We start from the raw sequence: 22699 nt of genomic DNA, 5'->3' as shown, positions 1-22699 counted from the left end.
GCTCGTCTTCAGTGTGGGATTGTTGCAGAATATTCCGGTCATCCAGGGGTGTACGGGGTCTAGTTGAGCGAGACCCACTGCGTTTTCTGGAATCAGCCCAGTGCTGTGAGACGAGTCTAGCCTGTTGTTTACACAACTTGATTCTTTCAGGAGGAGGCAGCCGAGGGGGTGGAAGCAAGCCAGAATCTAAGCAGGAAAGATAGTTTCTAGCAGGCTTCCCTCCTTAGCCCGCTGTCAGTGTGCGCGTCACCCAGGAGCTCCCTGTTTCAGAAGACTTTGAGGGTCTATTTCGCTACCGAAAAGTTAGAGGGGCGGCCTCCGAGATAGAAGCGAAGGAGCGAGGCTGGGATGGGGTCCCTCCGGGAGCAGAAGCCTCAAGGAGGCCTGAGCCGGAGGCGGAGAGTGGGGAGGGAGCCCACCGTGGCCGCCCTAGGAAGGCAGCGCGGAGAGCACAGTAACAGGAATAGGCGGGAACCTTCAAAACTTAGGCTGGACGTGGAAAAGCGGTGGGAAGGAGGGAGCCCCGCAAGGCAGGAATGTCGTCACGGGGCAGCAGTGCAGGCCTCCTGGGTGTCAGCCAGGGCAGCCTTCTGGGAGAGGCCTCGCTCAGCTGGCTTTTACCCTCAGATTCCAGAATCTTCTCAGGTCCCTTTTATCCCATCTAACTGCCTGTCTTACCACGAAGGGATGTGATGCAAGAGAGCGGGTGGTCTGAGACCCAGGGATGTTCTGAGCCTTGGACACAGAGTCCTTGGCTTCCGATGCTGACGGTCAGTTTGCAGCGGTCTCAGGGAACCGAGAGGACACACGCTGGTGGCCTGTCGGGTTTGTCTGCCCTGGGCGCTGAGCCTCTTCGGTGTGGCCGTGCTGCTGTCATCCTTTCTTCACGGGGATGCGGCTTTCATGTTCAGGGACCCTGAAACTATTTCCAGAACATCTCCAGCCCCTGCCCTTGCACTGGACACCAGCCGATTTAACCCAAACCCACAGGGAGTGTGGTCTCGCCAGCATGCCACGCAGAAAGGCCTGCTGCTGACGGTACACTGAGGGGGTATTTCCCTCTACCCCGTGGACCTCCGGCACCAGGCCGTCCCTGTGCTGGAAACAGCCTCCCCCTGGGAGCTGCTGGTGTGCTGCTCATTCCGGCCCGTGTGTGGCCACAGGGACAGTGACTCTGACTCCATCAAGGCCATCTCAAAGTCCTGGGATGTGGTTTCTTTTTTAGTTTATTTTTTGAGATGTAAATGACATATAGTAATGTTTATTTATTGACATGTAACTGACATATAGCAATGTGTAAGTTTAAGATGTACAGCATGTTGGTCTTATACACTTGCCTAACGCAAAATCACTGCCACCGTAGCATTAGCCCACACCCCCATCTCATCACACGATCACCATTTCTTTTTTGTGGAGAGAACAGCTAAGATCTTCTCTCCTGGAAATTTCCAAATATATAATACACTATTATTAATGATAATCACTGTGCTGTACATCAGATCCCCAGGACATATTCATCTTATAACTGCAAGTTTATACTGTTTGACCTTAATGTGATATTTTAAATAATAAAAGGTATGTGTCACCTTGATTCTGTCCAGAAAAAAAATGGGGTGGTGGTATTTTACACACACACACATGCACACGTACACATCATTCAGGAAAAACAACAATGTGGAACAATTTAGAAAATCTTTTGAGCCCTGAAAATATAAAGAGGGATTTTTGCCCATCAATTTATCAAGTCAAAACTATATGTAGCATTTTAATGAGGTAAATAAACAAAGCATAGAACTTACCTCATGACATTTACATCTTTTAATTTATTTCTAATAAATAAATAAACCAAATAAACCAACACCAAGGTTTATTTCAAAAGACAGAAGAAAGCAGTTGGAGCACAGGAGGGTGGGTGTGTCAGGCCCCAGCCCCTCTCCCGACGACGCCAGGGAGGCGGGACGCCCTCGTTAGGACTGCAGGTCGCTTGGCCACAGCCCTGATGTAGGAAATCCGTGGACCCTGAGAAGAAACTTGTCCGCTGCCTAGTCATGAGCACCCCGTTGGGGGCCCATCGCCAGTGAGGTCTGAGAAGCACAGGCAAGGCTGGCAGGGGAGGTGCACACGGGCCCTCGGCCTCCCACGCGTGGGCAGCATCAGTGCTGAATGTATGACGGACATCTTACATCACAAAGATGAAGCCCCCTTTAATTAATGCAGAAATGTGGACACCACAGTGAACCGTGAGATCACGACCACATGGACACCAGTGGGATGTGTGGGCCCGATGGCCAGTGGATAAATAGGTACAGATTCCAAGGGGCCGGGGAAGTAGCTTAAAGGTTAGGAGAAAATGGTGAGTCAGAAACTGGGCAGGTGATCTTTAGGTCATCCACGAACTCGTGATCAGGGGCAGAGAAGCAGGAAGAGGGAGGGCATCCGAGCGACAGGAGCCGGGGTGAGCACATGGATAGCGGTGGCTGCATGGGGCTTGGAGACAGGCAGGGTGGGTGGTTGCGTCCAGCCGAATAATGGGGAGCAAGACCGTCTAGGATCAAAGCCCAGAGGAAAGCGGGCCAGAGACACACGAGTCCCGAGGAGACGTGGAGCTCACAGAGGCTCACCTTCCCCTGGGGGTGCCCTCCCTGTGCTGCCCTCCCAGGTTTCAGACAGGGGTGGGGGGCGGCCCCGACTTCAGGTGGGCAGTTAGAAAACACCAGATCGTATTTCTATAGCTGTTAGAGAGGTGGATGCTGGCTTCATAGTCTTACCAGTGATTTTCAGAAAGAAAGCTACTTCCTAATTCCAGGTTTATTTTACTGAAGCGGATGCCAGTAGGCCGCTCTCTGGCGCCGTGTAGGAAGCGTTGGTGACTGACAGGTGCTCTGACTCAAATGAGGAGTGGGAGGCGGGAGCACCGCGAGTCTGTCACGCCTTGATGAGACCCCAGACGGGACGTCAGTACAGCCCCTCGACCACCTCGTTCTTCTGGATGAAGAGAAGGATGTGTGAAAAAGCACCACTACTCAATTTGGTATTTACCTCATCAAGTAAAAAAAAAAAAAAATGAAAATTTTTTATGAAAGACCCATGAGTATGAAATACTTGGGCTCATGTGTGGGACTAATGCTTGAAAATCACTGACTAGTTTGCATTGAGCAAGGGTGCTGTGGTGTTTATATAACTTCCTTGTATTTAGTGATGTGCCCAGACAGTGTTATTTTCTACCGATTGAGTTCTGACCACCATTCACAAAAAAATGCTCCTCACCACCCTTCCCTGGATGGAAGGAACCATCTGCTGTGAGTGGTGAACGCCGACCGCTGGCTGCTGGCTGTGTGACCGTGGTCCTCTGCTGTTAGACACCCGATAACCGCCTGGGGTCTCCCTGAGACACAAATGGCAGGAGTGCACCCCGGCTCTCTGATTCAGTAGGAGTGTCTGTGTGTTTCTGGCAAGGTCCTGGGCGAGGCTGATGTGGACAGGAGGGGGGCGGAGGGAGGAGAAGGCTGGTCCTGCAGGCTGTACATGCAGGCAGGAAAGAGAAGACAGTAAACAGGGCAAGGACGGGCAAGTGAGTCCTCAGGCAAAATCAGGAATGAGTGGGCACAAGCCCTGGCCAGACAAGCAAGTAGAAAAGGCGGCATCGGAAGAGGCGGGCCGCCAGGACTAGTGTGAGAACCAGGCGTCTGTTTCTGAGTGACCAGTACATAGAAGACAGCGCCGTGGCCGCCAGGAAGAAGTCGGCGCACCCCCGTGTGTGCCCTTGACAATTAGGAAGGACGCTCTCAAGGATGGCTTCCTTCCTACAACACGACTGATTTCATTGTTTCCAGACGATGCACCTAAGGCACACGGACATGCTACTAGAATTTAAATGTCCAGGTGGAGACGGGAGGAAATCACTCAGCCATCTCTGGATGTCAGAGATGCTCCTGAAATGGAAACATAATTAGAATCACAACGGAAATTTTCACCATTCATCCCTGAAATAGCAGATACTTACTTTATTTCAGATGCATCCTCATTTTTAATCATATTGTTTTTATATTCATAAGTGCTCATAGTAACTCATCACTGAAACATGATCTGTGAAGGACACAGAGCATGAAAGAAACAGTCTTTATTAAGTGAGGTGACCGGGCCTGGTCACAGGAGGACACACCCAGGAGCAGCAGTTCCGTGAGGCACGGGGAGCAGAACAGCCTATTGCAGGGACCGTGGGTCCAGGAGGAAGCTACCATCTCTGGACTCTTCCGTGTAAAATATTTTGTGCAAGACCAGTTATTCCGGGAGGAAAGAAGTAGAGACATAGATACTGAATCCTAAGGATTTTTTATTACTTTTGTGTTTAAACAACTATAGGCCTCCTGTATTTTAACCCCTGCCTAGATTGTCACACTAAATTGTGAGTTCCATACGGTGGGGAAGGAAGGGTGTGCAGCCAGGGGAAAATGAAGAACAGTTCATTTGTACCGAGTCATTTCCTGATTTGTGTTCTATCATAGGAGCGTAACATCTTTACTCTTTACTAAACATTTCCATCTGTACCTCATTATTTGGGGTCCTCTAGAAAAAAATTTTTTAATCACTACAATCAGAGGTTTAGCTTCATGAAAATGATGTAAAATAAATTGGCAGGGTGTGCAGAAATGCATGCCAAATGCAGTCATGAGAACAGAGAGGTGATCATAAGTGACCTTGAGAGGAGCAGAAGCCTTTGCTGATGCATTCAGGAAAACCCGTCGTCTTTCAGCTTCCCTGTCAGGATGCAGCATCCACTGGTCCGTCGCCATACGAGTGGGGACTGACCAGGCAGGAAGTTAGAAATCTTGGCGAGCTGTTGGGTTGTGGGGGGTGGTGCCCAGGAAAGACATGAAGGAAATAGGAGTTGAAAATCGAGAGACTGACTCTGCCCTGAGGCAAGATTTCTGCAGAATCTTGGAAAGGAAGCAGGCAGGTTCTGCCTGTGGGGGACATAAATTACTTCTGTCGCCATCAGGAGCTTGTCAGGTCTGCCGTGCTGAGGCTTGAGCCTGGATGGCCGTGGCCCCCTCTGAGAGGCAGGGCGCACGCACCTTAACCCAGAGCAGAGAGAGTGAGGCAGCGGGCGGTGGTCCTCAGGGGGGACACGGGGGTCTCTGCACGGGAAGCACGTTTAGGGGTCACCAGCCTCCGTGTCGCCACACCCCGTGTTCTTGTTCACGCTCCTGTAAACTCGGCTTCCACCCTTTTATTAACAGGGGGCCGTAAGCCTCTCTGTATTGATAGCTTTAAATGCCCAAAGTGGCATCACTGGTCCCAAATCTGTTTCCTTATGAGGTGTACTTGTTGGGGTCGTTCTTCCACTCGGAGCAAACGTGGGTCAGCCTGCTCGCAGTTCCTCCCGGAGCTCCTTACTGCCCCGACAGCCTCCTCCTTTGGGGCAGACCACCTGCCTTTGCCCCAGGTGCCTCTCGGGTGACCTTCTTTCCGGAACCCGCGTCTCTGGAGTGTTTCTGGTTGTTGGTCTCACCCCTAGGAAAAGTGACACCCACGGTTCCATTTCCCCAAATGGTAAAGGGAGGAGTTTGTAGACAAGATTCACCGTTTCTTCCCAGAAAGCCTCCCCGACTGGATAGCTCTTGGTTCAGCCGCATTATTAAACACATGCTCACTTATTTTAATTATGCAGAGGAGCTGGATGGAATATTCAGAGGAGTCTCCTTTGCCCTGGGACCCAGCTGACAATTAGCCGTTCCGTGGAGCAAGCCTTCCAGGGCTTCTGGGAAAGCCGGTGGCGGCTGTGTGGTGAGATCATGATACCGGCTCATGATAATGGATGACATAGTTACTAAAACCAGAAGTGCAGGTCAAGACCGAGGCTTAGGACCCCACCACGTAAATGTGGTGATTCCTGAAGTATTTCTTTAAAAATAGGGTGTATGTTGCCTCACTTCACCTCTCCCTACCCCATCTGAAAGGGGGTGCACCTCGGATTCAGACTTAATGTTTGACCTTCGCTGCCTCCTTTTTAAAAGGTTAGCAGGGACACCAGGGACTGTGGGAGGTGGTAGGGGTCTGCCACCTGGACAGCGCTGACGGCAGTACAGGTCCAAACTCATCAACTTTTGCATATTAAATATGTGCTGTTCTTCGTATATTGGCTCTACCTCAATAAAGCTGTTTTTGAAAGGTCTTGGGGGCACGGAAGGAGCATTCACAGGGCACCACCTCATGAGGTCTGTCGTAAAGCCTGGGCTTGCATTTCGCAGACAGATTGCCTTCTTGCCTCCAGGAGGCTGACCTTTGTGTCGGCTCCCAGTGGGACTGGGCGCCACCGTGCCAGCCACAACCTAGTGGGATTTCCTTCCCTTCTGGTAAGGGAGCCTTCAGAGCTGTAAGGAGATAGGCCCTCTGGGTAAACACTTCATTTTCTCCAGTATGAAAGCCAAGAAATCTCACATTTTCCAGTTTCTTTTCAGAGCTTTTATTTTTCTTGTTCAGGTTTTTATTTTTTCTGGGCACCGTCCCTGACATCTCATGCAGATCATCTCCTTTTCCTGTTCTTGCCATCAGTTTCCAAGCCTGCCTTTTCCCCGCCTGATTGGCCTTCCTCCTGCGTTACCCTCTCCCAGTGTTCTCAGCCGCTGTTCCCATCTTACCACATCTCATTCCTTGAATCACGTATTCCAGCCATGGCGTCCTTGATCCCGGCTTGGGAGAAGCATGCTGTGAGCTCATCTACCCTCTGAGACATTTAACTTCCTCCACGAATGGGACAGGATCACATGAGGAAGGGACAGTAGACATCCGGGGGAGCATCCTGCTTGGTAAGGTACACGCCCATTCTAGAGGGCCTAGCCACAGCTGCCCACCCTATGCCAGGGCCCTGTCTGTGTAGGGTGCTCGCCACATTGGAGGACCATCCATCCTGTCGGTGGACTCCTCGAAGGAATAGCAATTGTGCCAACCAGGCGCCCAGTGCAGAGGGTGGCGATGTCAGTGATGGTCTGACCTCTCCCACCCCTCAGAGTAGGGTGGCTCCAACTCTGCTCTTCTCAGTGGGGCTCCTGTCTCCCCAGAGCCCAATGAGTAGAGGAGAGAGTGCCGTGGATTCTGTACAGTGTTGGTAGCTAGATCATATGATTCTCCCCAAAATGTAATCAAGAGCATTCTTTATTTCTTTCTCATGGTTTAAGTTCCGTAAGCAAATACCCAGAGCTTTTACCTCTGTTTTATGTAGAAGGGAACAGACACTCAGAGAGGTTAAGTAATTCACCCAAGTTGACCAGCAAGAGCGTAGCTGGCTGCGAATCGCCCTGTGTGTTGGGGTGGGCTCTCACGCTGAGTCATGGTGGTGGAGCGCTAACCGTAGGACCTGTGTCCCACGCCAAAACTGCCCCACCTGCCCCCCAGCAGCTCACAGCGTGGTCGTTGGTAAGGAGGGAGCTCTGGAGGCGTGGGAGGTGGACAGGATCAACCGCGGGCCAGCTGGAAGGTCCCCGTGGTTCCCCAGGCACCCAGTCTAGGGCAGCGTTACTGAGGCAGAAACACGGTAGGAATCTAAGGCATGTTCCAAAGTTACAAAGCCCAGTGAAGCTTGGAAACCAACTGTACGTGGACAATAAGGAAAGCACGGAATAGGAATGGTTGAAGTTACTGTTATTTTCTACTAAGAGACCAGGTAAATGGAAGAACGTAAAAGAATTCCTTAGTAGGAAAATTGTTTATTTAGTTTTCAAAGTATTGAATTTGGGGTAAAAGTCTTGCGTAAAAACACCCGTGCAGAAAGGCCCAGCACAATCTAAAAACGGGGGCCTCGAACTGAGAACGTAGGTCAAGCATAAAGGTGTGAGATTCAGTGAGAAGCTGCAGAAGAAAGCAGGCATGAACGGGATCCTCAAGACCAAGGGCGTAGGGCAGCCTGGAAGACGCCCCGTGGTGGCGGGCTGGTGCCTGAGCCCATTCAAGGGCCCTGCAGTGGCAGGAAGGAGGGGCAGAGGCTGGACAGTGAGGGCAGTGACCTGTCGCGGAGTGAAGAGCAGGTGGCCCCGGTGCGCTCTGTCCGCGCTGCAGGGACGGAGGAGACTGACGCCAGGAGTGGCCGTGCGGGTGTCGGCTGGGGATCCACTGCGAGATCAGTCTGAGAATGCCGGAGTCCGGCTTGGAAGTGAGTAGAAAGCAAGGCAGTCGTGACTGTCCCCATCCAGGGGCGTGATTGTTACAGAGAAGGGAGAGCTCAGGGAATGTGGCCAGGGGTCGTGTTTTAACGTAGGAGATTTGAGTTAATCTTCTGCAGGTTTGGGAGAAGGCACACTGGGGAGGAACAGGTGGAAATGTACGGCGGTGGACCCGCCTCTGGGTCTGCGCGCCTCTGCCTTGCGCTGGAGAGCTGACGGTGCTCACAGAAGGCGGAGGGGACGGGGTCCAGACCTCAGGGTGAGTCGTGGGAAGGGGCAGGGAAGCCTCTTTCTGATGGAGGGAAGGTCTGAAGCCGGGCCCGGGCCGCAGGGATGCGCGGTGGGTCAGAGGATGATGAGGGAAGCTGCCCGTCACTGTCCTAGGACGGGCTGAGCTGCAGCCGGAGGAGGAAGGAGGCAGAAACCGGGTTCAAGCGGACCTAGGTGTTCAGCTCAGTGTACTAAGTTCAGTGATGGAGCCACCACCGGAGAGAGGAACTGTCAAGGGAGGACTGGGTTGTAAGGGCTGAAGAGTCTCCTTTGGAGAAGACTGAGGTTTTGGTGCCTGTGAGGCAAGACGTGGAGACGGCTGTGTGGAGACCTGGCGTACTGGTCTACCTCTGAGGAGCTGGCTCTGCGGGAGTTACCAGTACTTAGATAACGATGGCTTAAAACCGTAGGGGTGGACGATTTCATAGAGGAAGAGGGTCAAGTGAGTCTGTGTGAGTGTCGAGATAGAGCTGAGGGAGGAGAGACCACAGAGAAATCAGAAGTAGGGCTCCACGGGAGAGGGTAACAAAGAGCGCCACGAGTCGGGGGACACTGCATAAATACAGCAGGCAGGCCACACGGGGACCTGCCCAGGACAAACCCTTGCCTGGTTATTTTCTTTTCCAATTATTGAATGCCCATGTCAGCTATTTTGCAAGATATTTTAGGAAAATAATTTTCTGAAATCGTTTTCAAATATTCATTTTACAAGGGAAATTTGATGGTGTGGGAAGAAACCAAAATAACTTATATTCATGAACTTCTGAAGTGTACTCTTAGAAAAAAATCACTGAATGCAGTCTTTGTACTTTCTTCCATGACCAGAAGTATTTAGAGTCTGTTTTAAAGAAAGAAAGAAACATAACTAACATAACTACAACACTGAATAGAGACCAGAAAAAGAAAAGGAAAGGAAACCTTTATCTCTCTAACAAATTCTTTCAGTGACACATAGCTTTTTATGCCTTTCGATGTAAGACATCGTGCAAATGAAAACTCCTGAACTTTGTGCTCCTTAAAGAGTTGTTTCTTCTGTGCCTATCATTCTGTCGGCTCCCAGTTGAGGGAATGTTTGATTGTTTCATCTTGGAGCAATGAGAAAATCCCTCCACCTTCCTCCCACTGCCCCATTTTCTAAGAGCATGACTTGCGTCCTGGCCACACCCCAACTTCCCAGGCTGCCCCTCTGCAGGAACGGGGTCCTCCGGAATCCTTCCTCATGCTCACGCTCAGCACCTCAGTTTTCATCTCCCCCTACCTCTGAAATGACTCTCTCTCATTTTCATTTGAATCCTTCTCATTAGTGACTTGCTTTTCCAGTTGTTTTATAGCGTTTCTTGTCCAGGCGTCCTTTCTTGCTCTTTCGCCTGACAGTTCAGACACAGAACTGAACACGGGTGTTCTCTCCTCTCCTTCTTATCATTGTCCTTATAATGCTATTTTAACTTGGTCTTCTTTGTTCTAATTGGTCCCATTCAGAAAGTATCCACAAGCTGAATTTCAGGACCATTCAGGCGTATTTAAAGAGGGACACAAAGATAGAAGTCCACGTGTTTGCTTGGAGACGGCATAACAAGGGAATGAACTGAAATCACTGTTCCCAGATGGACAGAAATAGGCCTTCAGCCAGGAACTTTGCATATTTATTGTATCTGTTAGTATCCTGGGTTTTCAGTTGACAGCAGTCAACTTGAACTTATAACTCAAGAGTTAGGAGATATGCCCTTTGTTCAGGCAGTTCCCAAAACAGCATTTTTAAAGAGACAGAACTCAGATCAAGTCTTACTTGGGTTTGACCTAAATTCCTTAAGACTTGATTCTCCTACCTTAGAAATGGGATACTAGTACCTGCCTCCCAGAGGTGAGTGTGCCCAGGTGTGCTGAAGATGGTGTCCTGCTTGATACGGCGTGTGCCCCGTGAGCGCTGGCCCCATCGGCTTTGTGGGCATTGCCACCACCATCTCCAGTGCTTCACCCTGCTCTCTGCCAGAATTTTAAAGGCTTCCTCCAAGGGTTTTGGTCAGTGAGTGGTCCTTCCAACCCCTCACCTCTTCTGTTCTGACACTGTTTTAGTAAGGAATTTGTTTTAGAAGTTGCCAGAAGTGTATAGGCAGGTAACACTGTAACAATGATAATGCTATTTTAGGGAACGCTATAAGGGAACCCAGTAACTCAGAGAAAGTCTGTCCACATCTGATTGAATGGTCATCTGTTTTCCTCTGGATTTATTCTAGGTAGATTATTTACCTATTGCTGTGTAAGAAACTACCCAAAACTCAGCATTTGTGTATCGCAGTTACTGTGGGTCAGGAGTTCAGGAGCTTCTTATCTGAGTGACTGGCTCGTGGTGTCTCGTGAGGTCGCCCTCTGGGTGTCAGCCAGGGCTGCATCATCTGAAGGCTTGACTGGGGATGAAGGCTCCACTCCCAAGCTTCCTCCTGTGACTGCTGGCTATTGGTGATCGAATGGGGGACCTTGCTCCTTGGCCACATGGACATCTCCAGAGGGCTGCTGAGTGTCCTCACAGCATGGTGGCTGTCCTCCCCAGACTTAGTGATCTGAAAGAGCAAGAAGGAAGCCACAGTATCTTTTATCACCTGGTCTCAGAAGTCTAACACCATTATTTCTGCCACACTCTATTCATCTGAGACATTTAAGCGTCAGCACTCAAGGGTAGAGAATTGGGCCCCACCTCTCCCCTCCACTGTCTCTGTTCGTCCTTCTTCTCTGCCCTTGCTGAATCCCAGTTTCCTGTATTAACAAAAAAAAGGTAATCTTTTGCTTGCCTGCGGTTGCTATGAAAATATTGTGGTAAATAGGACGAAAAGTGATTTTGGAAGGAGAGTTTAAGATCGCCATCTAGCATAGCACCGTATGCCACAGCTGGAGAAGTGAGACCAGACCCACCCAGCCAGCCACTGCTCCTGCTTCTGAGCAAGCGTTCCAGCTTGTGTCAAAGTGCAGGGTCCTCTGATGGGCCGTCTCCAAGCTGTGACGTACTTAGGACACAGTCCCTGCTTCTCCTGGGGAGGTGGCGCCACTCGCCTCTTCAGCAGTAACGGGCAGGTTCAGGGCTGCTTGTTCGAGCGCCGCGGTAGTTCCGTGAGTTGTCAGCCGTTCTGTCCCTGAGCAGCTGCTGCTACATGACTAAAGCAGTGTTTGGGCTACTGTCCCAATCAGATGCCACGCACTGCCCTCCAGTGGGCCACCCCAGGCCCATATTCTGGCTCAGGAGTCTCAGGGTACCTAGAAGCTAAAGATCATTGGAACTTGCATACTACTGTGTATTTTTTTTTGAGAGGACATCTCTCATATTTATTGATCAAATGGTTATTAACAACAATAAAATTCTGTATAGGGGGGTCAATGCTCAATGCACAATCATTAATCCATCTCAAGCCTAATTCTCGTCAGTCTCCAATCTTCTGAAGCATAATGAACAAGTTCTTACATGGTGAACGAATTCTTACATAGTGAATAAAATTCTTACATGGTGAACAGTACAAGGGCATTCATCACAGAAACTTTCAGTTTTGATCACGCATTATGAACTATAAACAATCAGGTCAAATATGAATATTCGTTTGATTTTTTTTTTTTGTAGATAATTATTTTTTATTGAAGGGTAGTTGACACACAGTATTACATTAGTTTCAGGTGTACAACACAGTGATTCAACATTTATATACATGATAATTCTAGCTACCAGCTATCACCATACCAAGTTGTTACAATATTTTGACTATATTCCTTATGCTATACATTACATCCCGGTTACTTATTTATTTTACAATTGGAAGTGTGTACTTTTTTTTTTTTTTTGTGAGGGCATCTCTCCTATTTATTGATCAAATGGTTGTTCACAACAATAAAATTCTGTATAGGGGAGTCAATGCTCAATGCACAATCATTAATCCACCCCAAGCCTAATTTTCATCAGTCTCCAATCTTCTGAAGCATAACAAACAAGTTCTTACATGGTGAACAAATTCTTACATAGTGAATAAGTTACATGGTGAACAGTACAAGGGCAGTCACCACAGAAACTTTCGGTTTTGATAATGCATTATGAACTATAAACAATCAGTCCAAATATGAATATTTGTTTGATTTTTATACTTGATTTATATGTGGATACATTTCTCTCTTTATTATTATTTTTATTTTTTTATTTTTTTTATTTTTTGTGTTTTTTTTGAGAGGGCATCTCTCATATTTATTGATCAAATGGTTGTTAACAACAATAAAATTCTGTATAGGGGACTCAATGCACAATCATTAATCAACCCCAAGCCTAATTCTCAACAGTCTCCAATCTTCTGAAGCATAACGAACAAGTTCTTACATGGTGAACAAATTCTTACATAGTGAATAAGTTCTTACATGGTGAACAGTACAAGGGCAGTCATCACAGAAACTTTCGGTTTTGATCACGCATTATGACCTATAAACAATCAGGTCAAATATGAATATTCATTTGATTTTTATACTTGATTTATATGTGAATCCCACATTTCTCCCTTATTATTATTATTATTATTATTATTATCATTTTTAATAAAATGCTGAAAGTGGTAGGTAGATGCAAGATAAAGGTAGAAAACATAGTTTAGTGCTGTAAGAGGGCAAATGTAGATAATCAGGTCTGTGCCTATAGACTAAGTATTAATCCAAGCTAGACAAGGGCCACAAAACATCCACAGATGCAGAAGATTTCTCTCAAAACAGGGGGCGTGAGGTTCTAAGCCTCACCTCTGTTGGTCCCCAATTTCTCTCCTGATGGCCCCCCTGCGACTGTGCCTGTCTTAGGTTGTTCCTCCCTTGAGGAATCTTACCCGTCTCTGGCTAACCAGTCATCTTCCGGGGCCATACAGGGAAATGTAAAGTTGGTAAGTGAGAGAGAAGCCTTATTGTTTGAAAAGGTTAGCTTTTTACTTCTTTGCAGATTTATGCCCTGTGGCTTCTATGCCCAGCACTTGTCTCGAGGTATCTTTACCACTTGGAAGAATTATGATACTCGGTAATTTCAATATGAGGCATGAATTCTGCTTAAGGGTTGTAATTAGGAAGGAAAAAGAAAAGCTACAGATGTAGCAGATGGAAGAAAACATGGGAAGATTGATTATTTTTTTGACATATCTTCTTGTAGAGTAACATAAGGATGTACAGGTTTTAAACTACTAATTAAATTGCGCACAACATTAACATAATAGGAATTCAGCTACATAACCAAAGCAGACCTACAATTACCAGCCATCTCCAGTGAAACCAAGAAAACCAGTTAGGCACCCTAGGCATTTGTGAAAACTTATCAATGATGTGATGGATATTGTCTAACTGAATTTGAATAGTTTGAGAAAAATCAGACAAGTTAAAACAACACATTCCTGGGAACTGTTCACATCCCATATGTTCTTTTACAGTAGATAGTCTGTAGTCGCAAGATTTTGGAGCGCTGCAACTTGCACTTCTCCTAATTCTTGGTTGAGTTCCGACAGTATGGATCCAGTCAAATTTGTTGTTTTACTATATGCACAGGCCAACTTAGATATCTCCTTCTTCATTCCAATGGCAAGTCCAGGAACCAGTGGGATGAATGCCCCTACAACTGCAGCATCGCCTGGATCTTTGTTGAGGTTTTTTGGTGATCATCTTCTGGTATGAGTCTTCCAGAGAGTGCTGATGTTGGAAGTTCTTCTTCATATCGTATCTTAGTTCATTTTCTGGGTAGCCAAATTAGGCTTTGATACTCTTTTACTTCTTGGTTCCATTTGTCTTGTTATTTCACTGTCTTCTTATATTCGACTTCTCTCAGTTTACTTTGACCTAATTCAATTCACACTTACATAAGAGCACTTTCAGACTACCCCACATCAGGCTAGGTTTCAGGATTATGGACAGAGTGACAAGTCTGTCTCTACTTCTAGGAAACTCACTTGTTTCTTCTTATACATTTTAGACCTCAGCTCTGTTGCAGACACTCAATTTTTTTTTTTAACAGTTACCCATGTTATTTTTTTTTTTTTTTGAGAGGGCATCTCTCATATTTATTGATCAAATGGTTGTTAACAACAATAAAATTCTGTATAGGGGGGTCAATGCTCAATGTACAATCATTAATCCATCTCAAGCCTAATTCTCATCAGTCTCCAATCTTCTGAAGCATAACGAACAAGTTCTTACATGGTGAACGAATTCTTACATAGTGAATAAATTCTTACATGGTAAACAGTACAAGGGCAGTCATCACAGAAACTTTTGGTTTTGATCACACATTATGAACTATAAACAATCAGGTCAAACATGAATATTCGTTTGATTTTTATACTTGATTTATATGTTGATCCCACATTTCTCCCTTTATTATTATTATTATTTTTATTTTTAATAAAATGCTGAAGTGGTAGGTAGATGCAAGATAAAGGTAGAAAACATAGTTTAGTGCTGTAAGAGGGCAAATGTAGATGATCAGGTGTGTGCATGTAGACTAAGTATTAATCCAAGCTAGACAAGGGCAGCAAAACATCCACGGATGCAGAAGATTTCTCTCAAAGCAGGGGGGATGAGGTTCTGAGCCTCACCTCTGTTGATCCCCAATTTCTCACCTGATGGCCCCCCTGTGACTGTGCCTGTCTTAGGTTGTTCCTCCCTTGAGGAATCTTATCCGTCTCTGGCTAACCAGTCATCTTCCGGGGCCATACAGGGAAATGTAAAGTTGGTAAGTGAGAGAGAAGCCATATTGTTTGAAAAGGTTAGCTTTTTACTTCTTTGCAGATTTATCCCCTGTGGCTTCTATGCCCAGCACTTATCTCGAGGTATCTTTACCACCTGGAGGAGTTATGATACTCGGTAAATTCGCTATGAGGCACGAATTCTATTTAAGGGTTGTGATTAGGAAGGAAGAAGAAAAGCTATAGAGGTAGCATATGGAAGAAAACAGGAGGATTGATTATTTCTTTGACATATCTTCTTGTAGAGTACCTTAAGCATGTATAGGTTTTAAACTACTAACTAATTTCAACACACATATTAACATAATAGGAATATGGTGACATAAACATAGCAAATCTATAATTACCATCCATCTCCAGTGAAGCCAAGAAAACCATTTAGGCACCCTAGGCATTTGTGAAAATTTGTCTATGATATGATGGATATTGTCCAACTGTACTTGAACAGTCTGAGAAAAATCAGACAAATTAAAGCAGCCCATTTCTGGGATCTGTTCACATCCCATATGTTCTTTTAACCGTAGATAGTCTATAGTCATAAGATTTTGGAGCGCTACAACTTGCACCCCTCCCAACTCCTAGATGAGTTCCAACAGTACAGATCCGGTCAAATTCGTTGTCTCACTGTATGCACATGCCAGCCTAGACATCTCCCTCCTCATTCCAATGGCAAGTCCAGGAAACAGTGGGGTGGACGCAGCCACAACTGCAGCATCGCCCGGATCCCTGTGGAGGCTTTTTGATGATCATCCCCTGGCACGAGTCCTCCAGAGAGTGCTGATGCCGGAAGCTCCTCCTCATATCGTATCTTAGTTCATTTTCTGGGTATCCAAGCTAGGCCTTGATCTTCTGCATAGAAACAGACAGACCCTTTGCCCACACTTTGACATGCCCTCTGTACCACTGTGCAGAACTCATTGGAGGTCAGCACACAGGGTGAGATCCCCCTTACTTTATTCTTCTTTTTCAGGATTGCTTTGGCTATTTGGGGTCTTTGGTGTTTCCATATGAATTTTTGAATTATTTGTTCCAATTCATTGAAGAATGTTGCTGGTAATTTGAGAGGGATTGCATCAAATCTGTATATTGCTTTTTTTTTTTTTTTAATTAAGAGAAAGGAATATTATCAGAAAAGAGTACCTCCATAGCTGATCATCTGACACCCTTTAAGTGATCAACATTAAGGATATTTACAGCATGCGTTGATCTTTGATTTACCAATAGTTTTATCCTATCAAGGAGTAATCCCCCTTTTCTTTCTTTCTTTCTTTTTTTTTTTTTTAATCTACACTTACATGAAGAGTACTATGTTTACTATGCTCTCCCCTATATCAGGTCCCCCCTAACAACCACATTACGGTTACTGTCCATCAGCTTAGCAAAATGTTGTAGAATCCCTACTTGTCCTCTCTGTGTTGTGCAGCCCACCCTCCCCCCCTCCCCTTTCTCCCTCCTCCCCATGCATGCTAATCTTAATACCCCCCTTCTTCTTCCCCCCCCTTATCCCTCCCTGCCCACCCATCCTCCCCAGTTCCTTTCCCTTTGGTACCTGTTAGTCCATTTTTGGGTTCTGTAATTCCGCTGCTGTTTTGTTCCTTCAGTTTTTCCTTTGTTCCTATACTCCTCAGATGAGTGAAATCATTTGGTATTTCTCTTTCTCCGCTTGGCTTATTTCACTGAGCATAATACTCTCCAGCTCCATCCATGTTGCTGCAAATGGTTGGATTTTTCCACTTCTTATGGCTGAGTAGTATTCCATTGTGTATATGTACCACATCTTCTTTATCCATTCATCTACCGATGGACATTTAGGTTGCTTCCAATTCTTGACTATTGTAAATAGTGCTGCGATAAACATAGGGGTGCATCTGTCTTTCTCAAACTTGATTGCTGCGTTCTTAGGGTAAATTCCTAGGGGTGGAATTCCTGGGTCAAATGGTAAGTCTGTTTTGAGCATTTTGATGAACCTCCATACTGCTTTCCACAATGGTTGAACTAATTTACATTCCCACCAGCAGTGTAGGAGGGTTCCCCTTTCTCCACAGCCTCACCAACATTTGTTGTTGTTTGTCTTTTGGATGGCAGCTATCCTTACTGGTGTGAGGTGATACCTCATTGTAGTTTTAATTTGCATTTCTCTGATAATTAGCGATGTGGAGCATCTTTTCATGTGTCTCTTGGCCATCTGTATTTCTTTTTTAGAGAACTGTCTGTTCAGTTCCTCTGCCCATTTTTTAATTGGGTTATTTGTTTTTTGTTTGTTGAGGCGTGTGAGCTCTTTATATATTCTGGACGTCAAGCCTTTATCAGATCTGTCATTTTCAAATATATTCTCCCATACTGTAGGGTTCCTTTTTGTTCTATTGATGGTGTCTTTTGCTGTACAGAAGCTTTTCAGCTTAATGTAATCCCCCTTGCTCATTTTTGCTGTTGTTTTCCTTGCCTGGGGAGATATGTTCAAGAAGAGGTCACTCATGTTTATGTCTAAGAGGTTTTTGCCTATGTTTTTTTCCAAGAGTTTAATGGTTTCATGATTTACATTCAGGTCTTTGATCCATTTTGAGTTTACCTTTGTATATGGGGTGAGCCAATGGTCCAGTTTCATTCTCCTACATGTAGCTGTCCAGTTTTGCCAGCACCATCTGTTGAAGAGACTGTCATGTCCCCATTGTATGTCCATGGCTCCTTTATCGTATATTAATTGACCATATATGTCTGGGTTAATATCTGGAGTCTCTAGTCTGTTCCACTGGTCTGTGGCTCTGTTCTTGTGCCAGCACCAAATTGTCTTGATTACTATGGCTTTGTAGTAGAGCTTGAAGTTGGGGAGTGAGATCCCCCCTACTTTATTCTTCTTTTTCAGGATTGCTTTGGCTATTCGGGGTCTTTGGTGTTTCCATATGAATTTTTGAATTATTTGTTCCAATTCATTGAAGAATGTTGCTGGTAATTTGAGAGGGATTGCATCAAATCTGTATATTGCTTTGGGCAGGATGGCCATTTTGATTATATTAATTCTTCCTAGCCATGAGCATGGGATGAGTTTCCATTTGTTAGTGTCGCCTTTAATTTCTCTTAAGAGTGACTTGTAGTTTTCAGAGTATAAGTCTTTCACCTCTTTGGTTAGGTTTATTCCTAGGTTTTTTATTCTTTTTGATGCAATGGTGAATAGAATTGTTTTCCTGATTTCTCTTTCTATTGATTCATTGTTAGTGTATAGGAAAGCTACAGATTTCTGTGTGTTAATTTTGTATCCTGCAACTTTGCTGTATTCTGATATCAGTTCTAGTAGTTTTGGGGTGGAGTCTTTAGGGTTTTTTATGTACAGTATCATATCATCTACAAATAGTGACAGTTTAACTTCTTCTTTACCAATCTGAATTCCTTGTATTTCTTTGTTTTGTCTGATTGCCGTGGCTAGGAACAGAAAAAAAAAAAAAAAAAAAAAAAAAGGAAAAAACACATGATTTTTTTTTTTTTCCTCAGGCGCTGGTCCCAGGCACCTACTCACTGGTCCTGCTGCCCTGCCTCCCTAGCACTGGGGTCCCTGTCCCTTCAAGGCTTCCAAAAAGCACCTGCCCACCGGTCCTGCAGGGAAAAACGCGCGATATTCTTTGTCTTCAGGCACCCGCTCACCGGTCCTGCTGCTCTGCCTCCCTAGCACCGGGGTCTCTGTCCCTTTAAGGCTTCCAAAAAGCACTCACCAAAAAGAGAAAAAAAAGGGAAAAACGCGTGATTTCCTCTGTCCTCAGGCGCCGGTGTCAGGCACCTGCCCTCCGGTCCTGCAGGGAAAAACACGGGATATTCTTTGTCCTCAGGCGCCGGTCCCAGGCACCCGCTCACCGGCCCTGCCGCCCTGCCTCCCTGGCACTGGGGTCTCTGTCCCCTTAAGGCCTCCAAAAAGCACTCGCCAAAAAGAATAAAAAGGGAGAAATGCGTGATTTTCTTTGTCCTCAGGTGCCGGTCCCAGGCACCCGCCCACCGGTCTTGCTGCCCTCCCTCCCTGGTATTGGGGTCCCTGTCCCTCCAAGGCTTCCAAAAAGCACTCGCCAAAAAAAAGGGAAAAATGTACGATTTTCTTTGTCTGCAGGCGCTGGTCTCAGGCACCCACTCACCAGTCTTGCCGCCCTGTTTCGCTGATATTGGGGTCCCTGTCCCTTTAAGGCTTCCAAAAAGCACTCACCAAAAAGAAAAAAAAAAAGGGGGGGAAACGCGCGATTTTCTCCATCCTCAGACGCTGGTCTCAGGCACCCGCCCACCGGTCCTGCCGCCCTGCCTCCCTGGCATCCGGGTCCCCATCCCTTTAAGGCTTCCAAAAAGCACTCGCCAAAAAAAAATCCGCTCCGGTTTCTTTCCACCCCCTGGGAGCCGGGGGGAGGGGCGCTCGGGTCCTGCCAGGCCGGGGCTTGTATCTTACCCCCTTCGCAAGCCGCTGGGTTCTTGCAGGTGTGGATGTGGTCTGGATGTTGTCCTGTGTCCTGTGGTCTCTATTTTAGGAAGAGCTTTCTTTGGTATATTTTCATAGATCTATGTGTTTTGAGGAGGAGATTTCCACTGCTCTACTCACGCCGCCATCCTGGCTCCACCTCCACTATTGTGTATTTTTATGTCCAGGTCCTTTTTCTCCAAATAATAATCCACTGTGATCCACTGTGATTTCCTAGAAGTTAACTCAGAGGCCCAGACAAGCAGGGGTGAGTGGTAAATCCTGCCCATTTTCTTTGCAAACTCGCTCCATCAGTGGACCCAGTGCATACCACTCTTCACATCAGTTCTGTCCTTCTGGCCTGCATGGCCCTCACCTGTGGTCTTTAGAAAGGTGGTGTAAATGCTAGTGACAGGACATTTACCTACACAAGGTGTGAACTCTCAGGAGGGGAGAGAAAGAGCTCCCTTCAGCCCTACTTGGTAACCTGTCCCATTCCACACCCTGGTGAGAGTCTCTATCCAGAGAGGTGGAGATGAAGATTGCAGGATTTCTTGAACTTCCTTGGTCTCGTTGATTCCCTCTGGGTGTCCCTTATATTCCTTCCATTGCATTTGTGGATTGGGGAATAATCTCCACACTCAACAGTCTGAGAGGGGCATCCGAGGTCTGGAGGTTACAGGAGTCTGGAAACAATTTTGGTTTTTGTTACCTTAGTTTTGAAAGCCACGCTACCTCTTGCAATGAGTTCTTAGTTTATCGACCACTCTCTGAAGCGAGAAGATGCACATCGCTTGCACGAAGGGACAGGAGTTGCCCAGTTAAGTCAGTCGTGGCTTTAGTACAGCAGCTACCTGAGGAGGCACAGTGGGGTTGCTGTGGGTCACAGGGGACTCCCCCACACTCTGGGTCTCACTGTCTCCTTGGGTCTGGCTGACCGTCTGCCAGCCTCTGATGACCACAGTGTCATTCATTCTATGCTGCATTTCACTGGTCTGGAAATCTGTGCCCCTGATTTAATCACAAGCCAGGTAGCCATGGAGAGGACATCATGCCTCTGGCTGCCCTGTAAACTATGTGCAAATGCTGAAAATAACGTAGATGAAAAATAAACAAAAATAATAGATTGACTTCCTGTGTCTAAAGGAAAGCCTTTGCATCCAGGTGTCCTGATGAACCATTTCTGTCCTTAGGATTCACGGTAATTTGGAAACTGTCATAGTCACAGCCTCTGTCTCACTGCTTACCATTTTTTCTTTGTTTCAGATATATCGACACTCCTACACTGGATATTATGTCCTGAGCAAGATTCCTCATGGGTATGTTGACCTTTCCTTGTTTTGTAATGAGAAACCTTCAGAGAGAAGTGAGGGCAGGACATGGGCTAGTTGCCTAATTCTTAGGAATGCAGGGCAGGAAGCAGGCACCTGACTTTGACGTGAAGTGCCCTGATGCCCAAGGACCTCTGCAAGTCCCTAACTGTGCCAAGGTCAGGGGTCATTGCTCTCCATTTAGGGCCCATTGCAAAGCCCTTTCCAGAACAACTCCACGGCCCAGGTTCTGGGCCCAAGGCCCACCCTCCAGGCCCTGCAGAGCACGTTCCCTGGGCTGGTCCATCGGCTGGCCTGTCAGGGGGGAGGGCTTCTGGCCGTACACCTGATGGTGGGAGCGGAAGTCCGGAGCTCATCCAGTCTCCTGAAGTGCAGGGTTTGGGACCCAAAGTGTGGCCGGGAAGAAAGACACGGGAGCAGGTGTGCCTGGTGAGCTTCTCAGCGCTGGGCAGGCACAGTGCCCACAGCAGGGGCTGTGGTATCAGGAGCGCTCCTTGGAGTCCAAGGCAGTAAAGACGTGGGCTCGTGTTTAGTGAAGCCATTAGTTGGCCAGACACACAGAAAATGCCGAACTAGGAAAGTGAGGCAGAGATGGCTTTTTATTTTCATTTCTATCCTTTCTTCTCTCCCCTCCTCCTATGCCTCCCTCTGACCCCCACCCCACCCTCCTGTCCTCGCCTCACCCTTCCCCTTCACCTGCCCTCCATGGCTTTTTTTTTTTGATATTCTGAAAAGGTGAGGTGCTCAGGAAATGCTCAAAGAAATGGAATGTGCTTCTGGCCCTGCTGTGCAGGTTCCTGTGAATATTTGGGGGAGGAATCCTAATTTTCCCAAGTGAATGTAAAGACACAGCAGTAATTGCTGGAAGTATCACCCCAGCGTGAAGGCTCACAGCAGCTGCTTCCTACTGAGTCTGCGTGGGACGTGGGTGCACCCCTAGAGAATAAACATGGGGCCAACACTTTCATCTGGACTTGAGGCAAATGAAAGACATGTGGATGTGCAACACAATGTGATTAATGGGGTCTGTGGACTATCACCAAAATCAACCCAAAGAAATGGGAGAGGACCCATGTAGTAAAAATTAAGTATCCATGGGAATCCTTCATTTAAAGCATATTTCAAATAGAAGGAGGAATTATTCTATTATTTCTCAAGCGGATATGCGTCTTCAAAGGTCACAGCAGGTGGAAGCGTAATTATGCCTTGAGATTTATCTGCCCCTTCTGGGAACCATAGAATTTATTGTGGATGATGGATATTTCACTCCATCTTATATAAATTTGTAAAACTCAAACTCAAAAAGCATTTTATGCTTAATCCACTGTGTTAATATTTTACTGCCTCAGTCAGAATTTAGGAGAAATAGATTCTGAGAACCTGGCACAAGAGCGTGCCCGACGCACTGCAAACCTGCGTGCTCATGATGCGCCCCCATAAAGAGGCCCCACGCAACACGCTGCTCCGTGGACTGTCAAAGTGATCACAGAGGTGGTAGTTACCATCGTGTACTGATTGACGTTCACGCGCCATTACCCCAGCTCTGCCCTGTGCATGGGGAGCATCCTTGTCCCCGCCTGACAGGTGGACTTTGAGGGCTTCTGGGCCTGCCCAGCTTCCCACAGCTGGTCTACAGTGGAGCTGAGATCCCAGCCCGAGCCTGGCTGACCCCAAACCCCAAGCCATCAGAAAACCCCTTGAGTTATGTTACAGCCGCGAATACCAGATTTTTAGTGACGCGAATTTCTTTTCGATGATCTCCTAGCGGGCGGAAAGATGTAG

At 46.8% G+C, this 22699-nt stretch overlaps 1 protein-coding gene across 5 annotated transcripts in view; it reads left to right on the top strand.

Annotated features, from left to right (window-relative positions):
- The window catches only part of DPP6 (dipeptidyl peptidase like 6), an 863884-nt gene that overhangs the window by 652603 nt on the left and 188582 nt on the right, over positions 1-22699 (top strand). For all 5 annotated transcript variants that reach the window (XM_073238157.1, XM_073238156.1, XM_073238155.1 and 2 more), the window contains exon 6: positions 20853-20905. In XM_073238157.1, coding sequence (XP_073094258.1) covers positions 20853-20905 — 53 coding nt within the window. The remainder of the gene's footprint in view (positions 1-20852; positions 20906-22699) is intronic.

Source organism: Manis javanica, chromosome 6, assembly GCF_040802235.1.
Source record: "Manis javanica isolate MJ-LG chromosome 6, MJ_LKY, whole genome shotgun sequence".
Taxonomy (NCBI): Eukaryota; Metazoa; Chordata; class Mammalia; order Pholidota; family Manidae; genus Manis; species Manis javanica.
The sequence above is the reverse complement of the archived record's forward strand: the minus strand, read 5'-3'. Positions and strand labels throughout refer to the sequence as shown.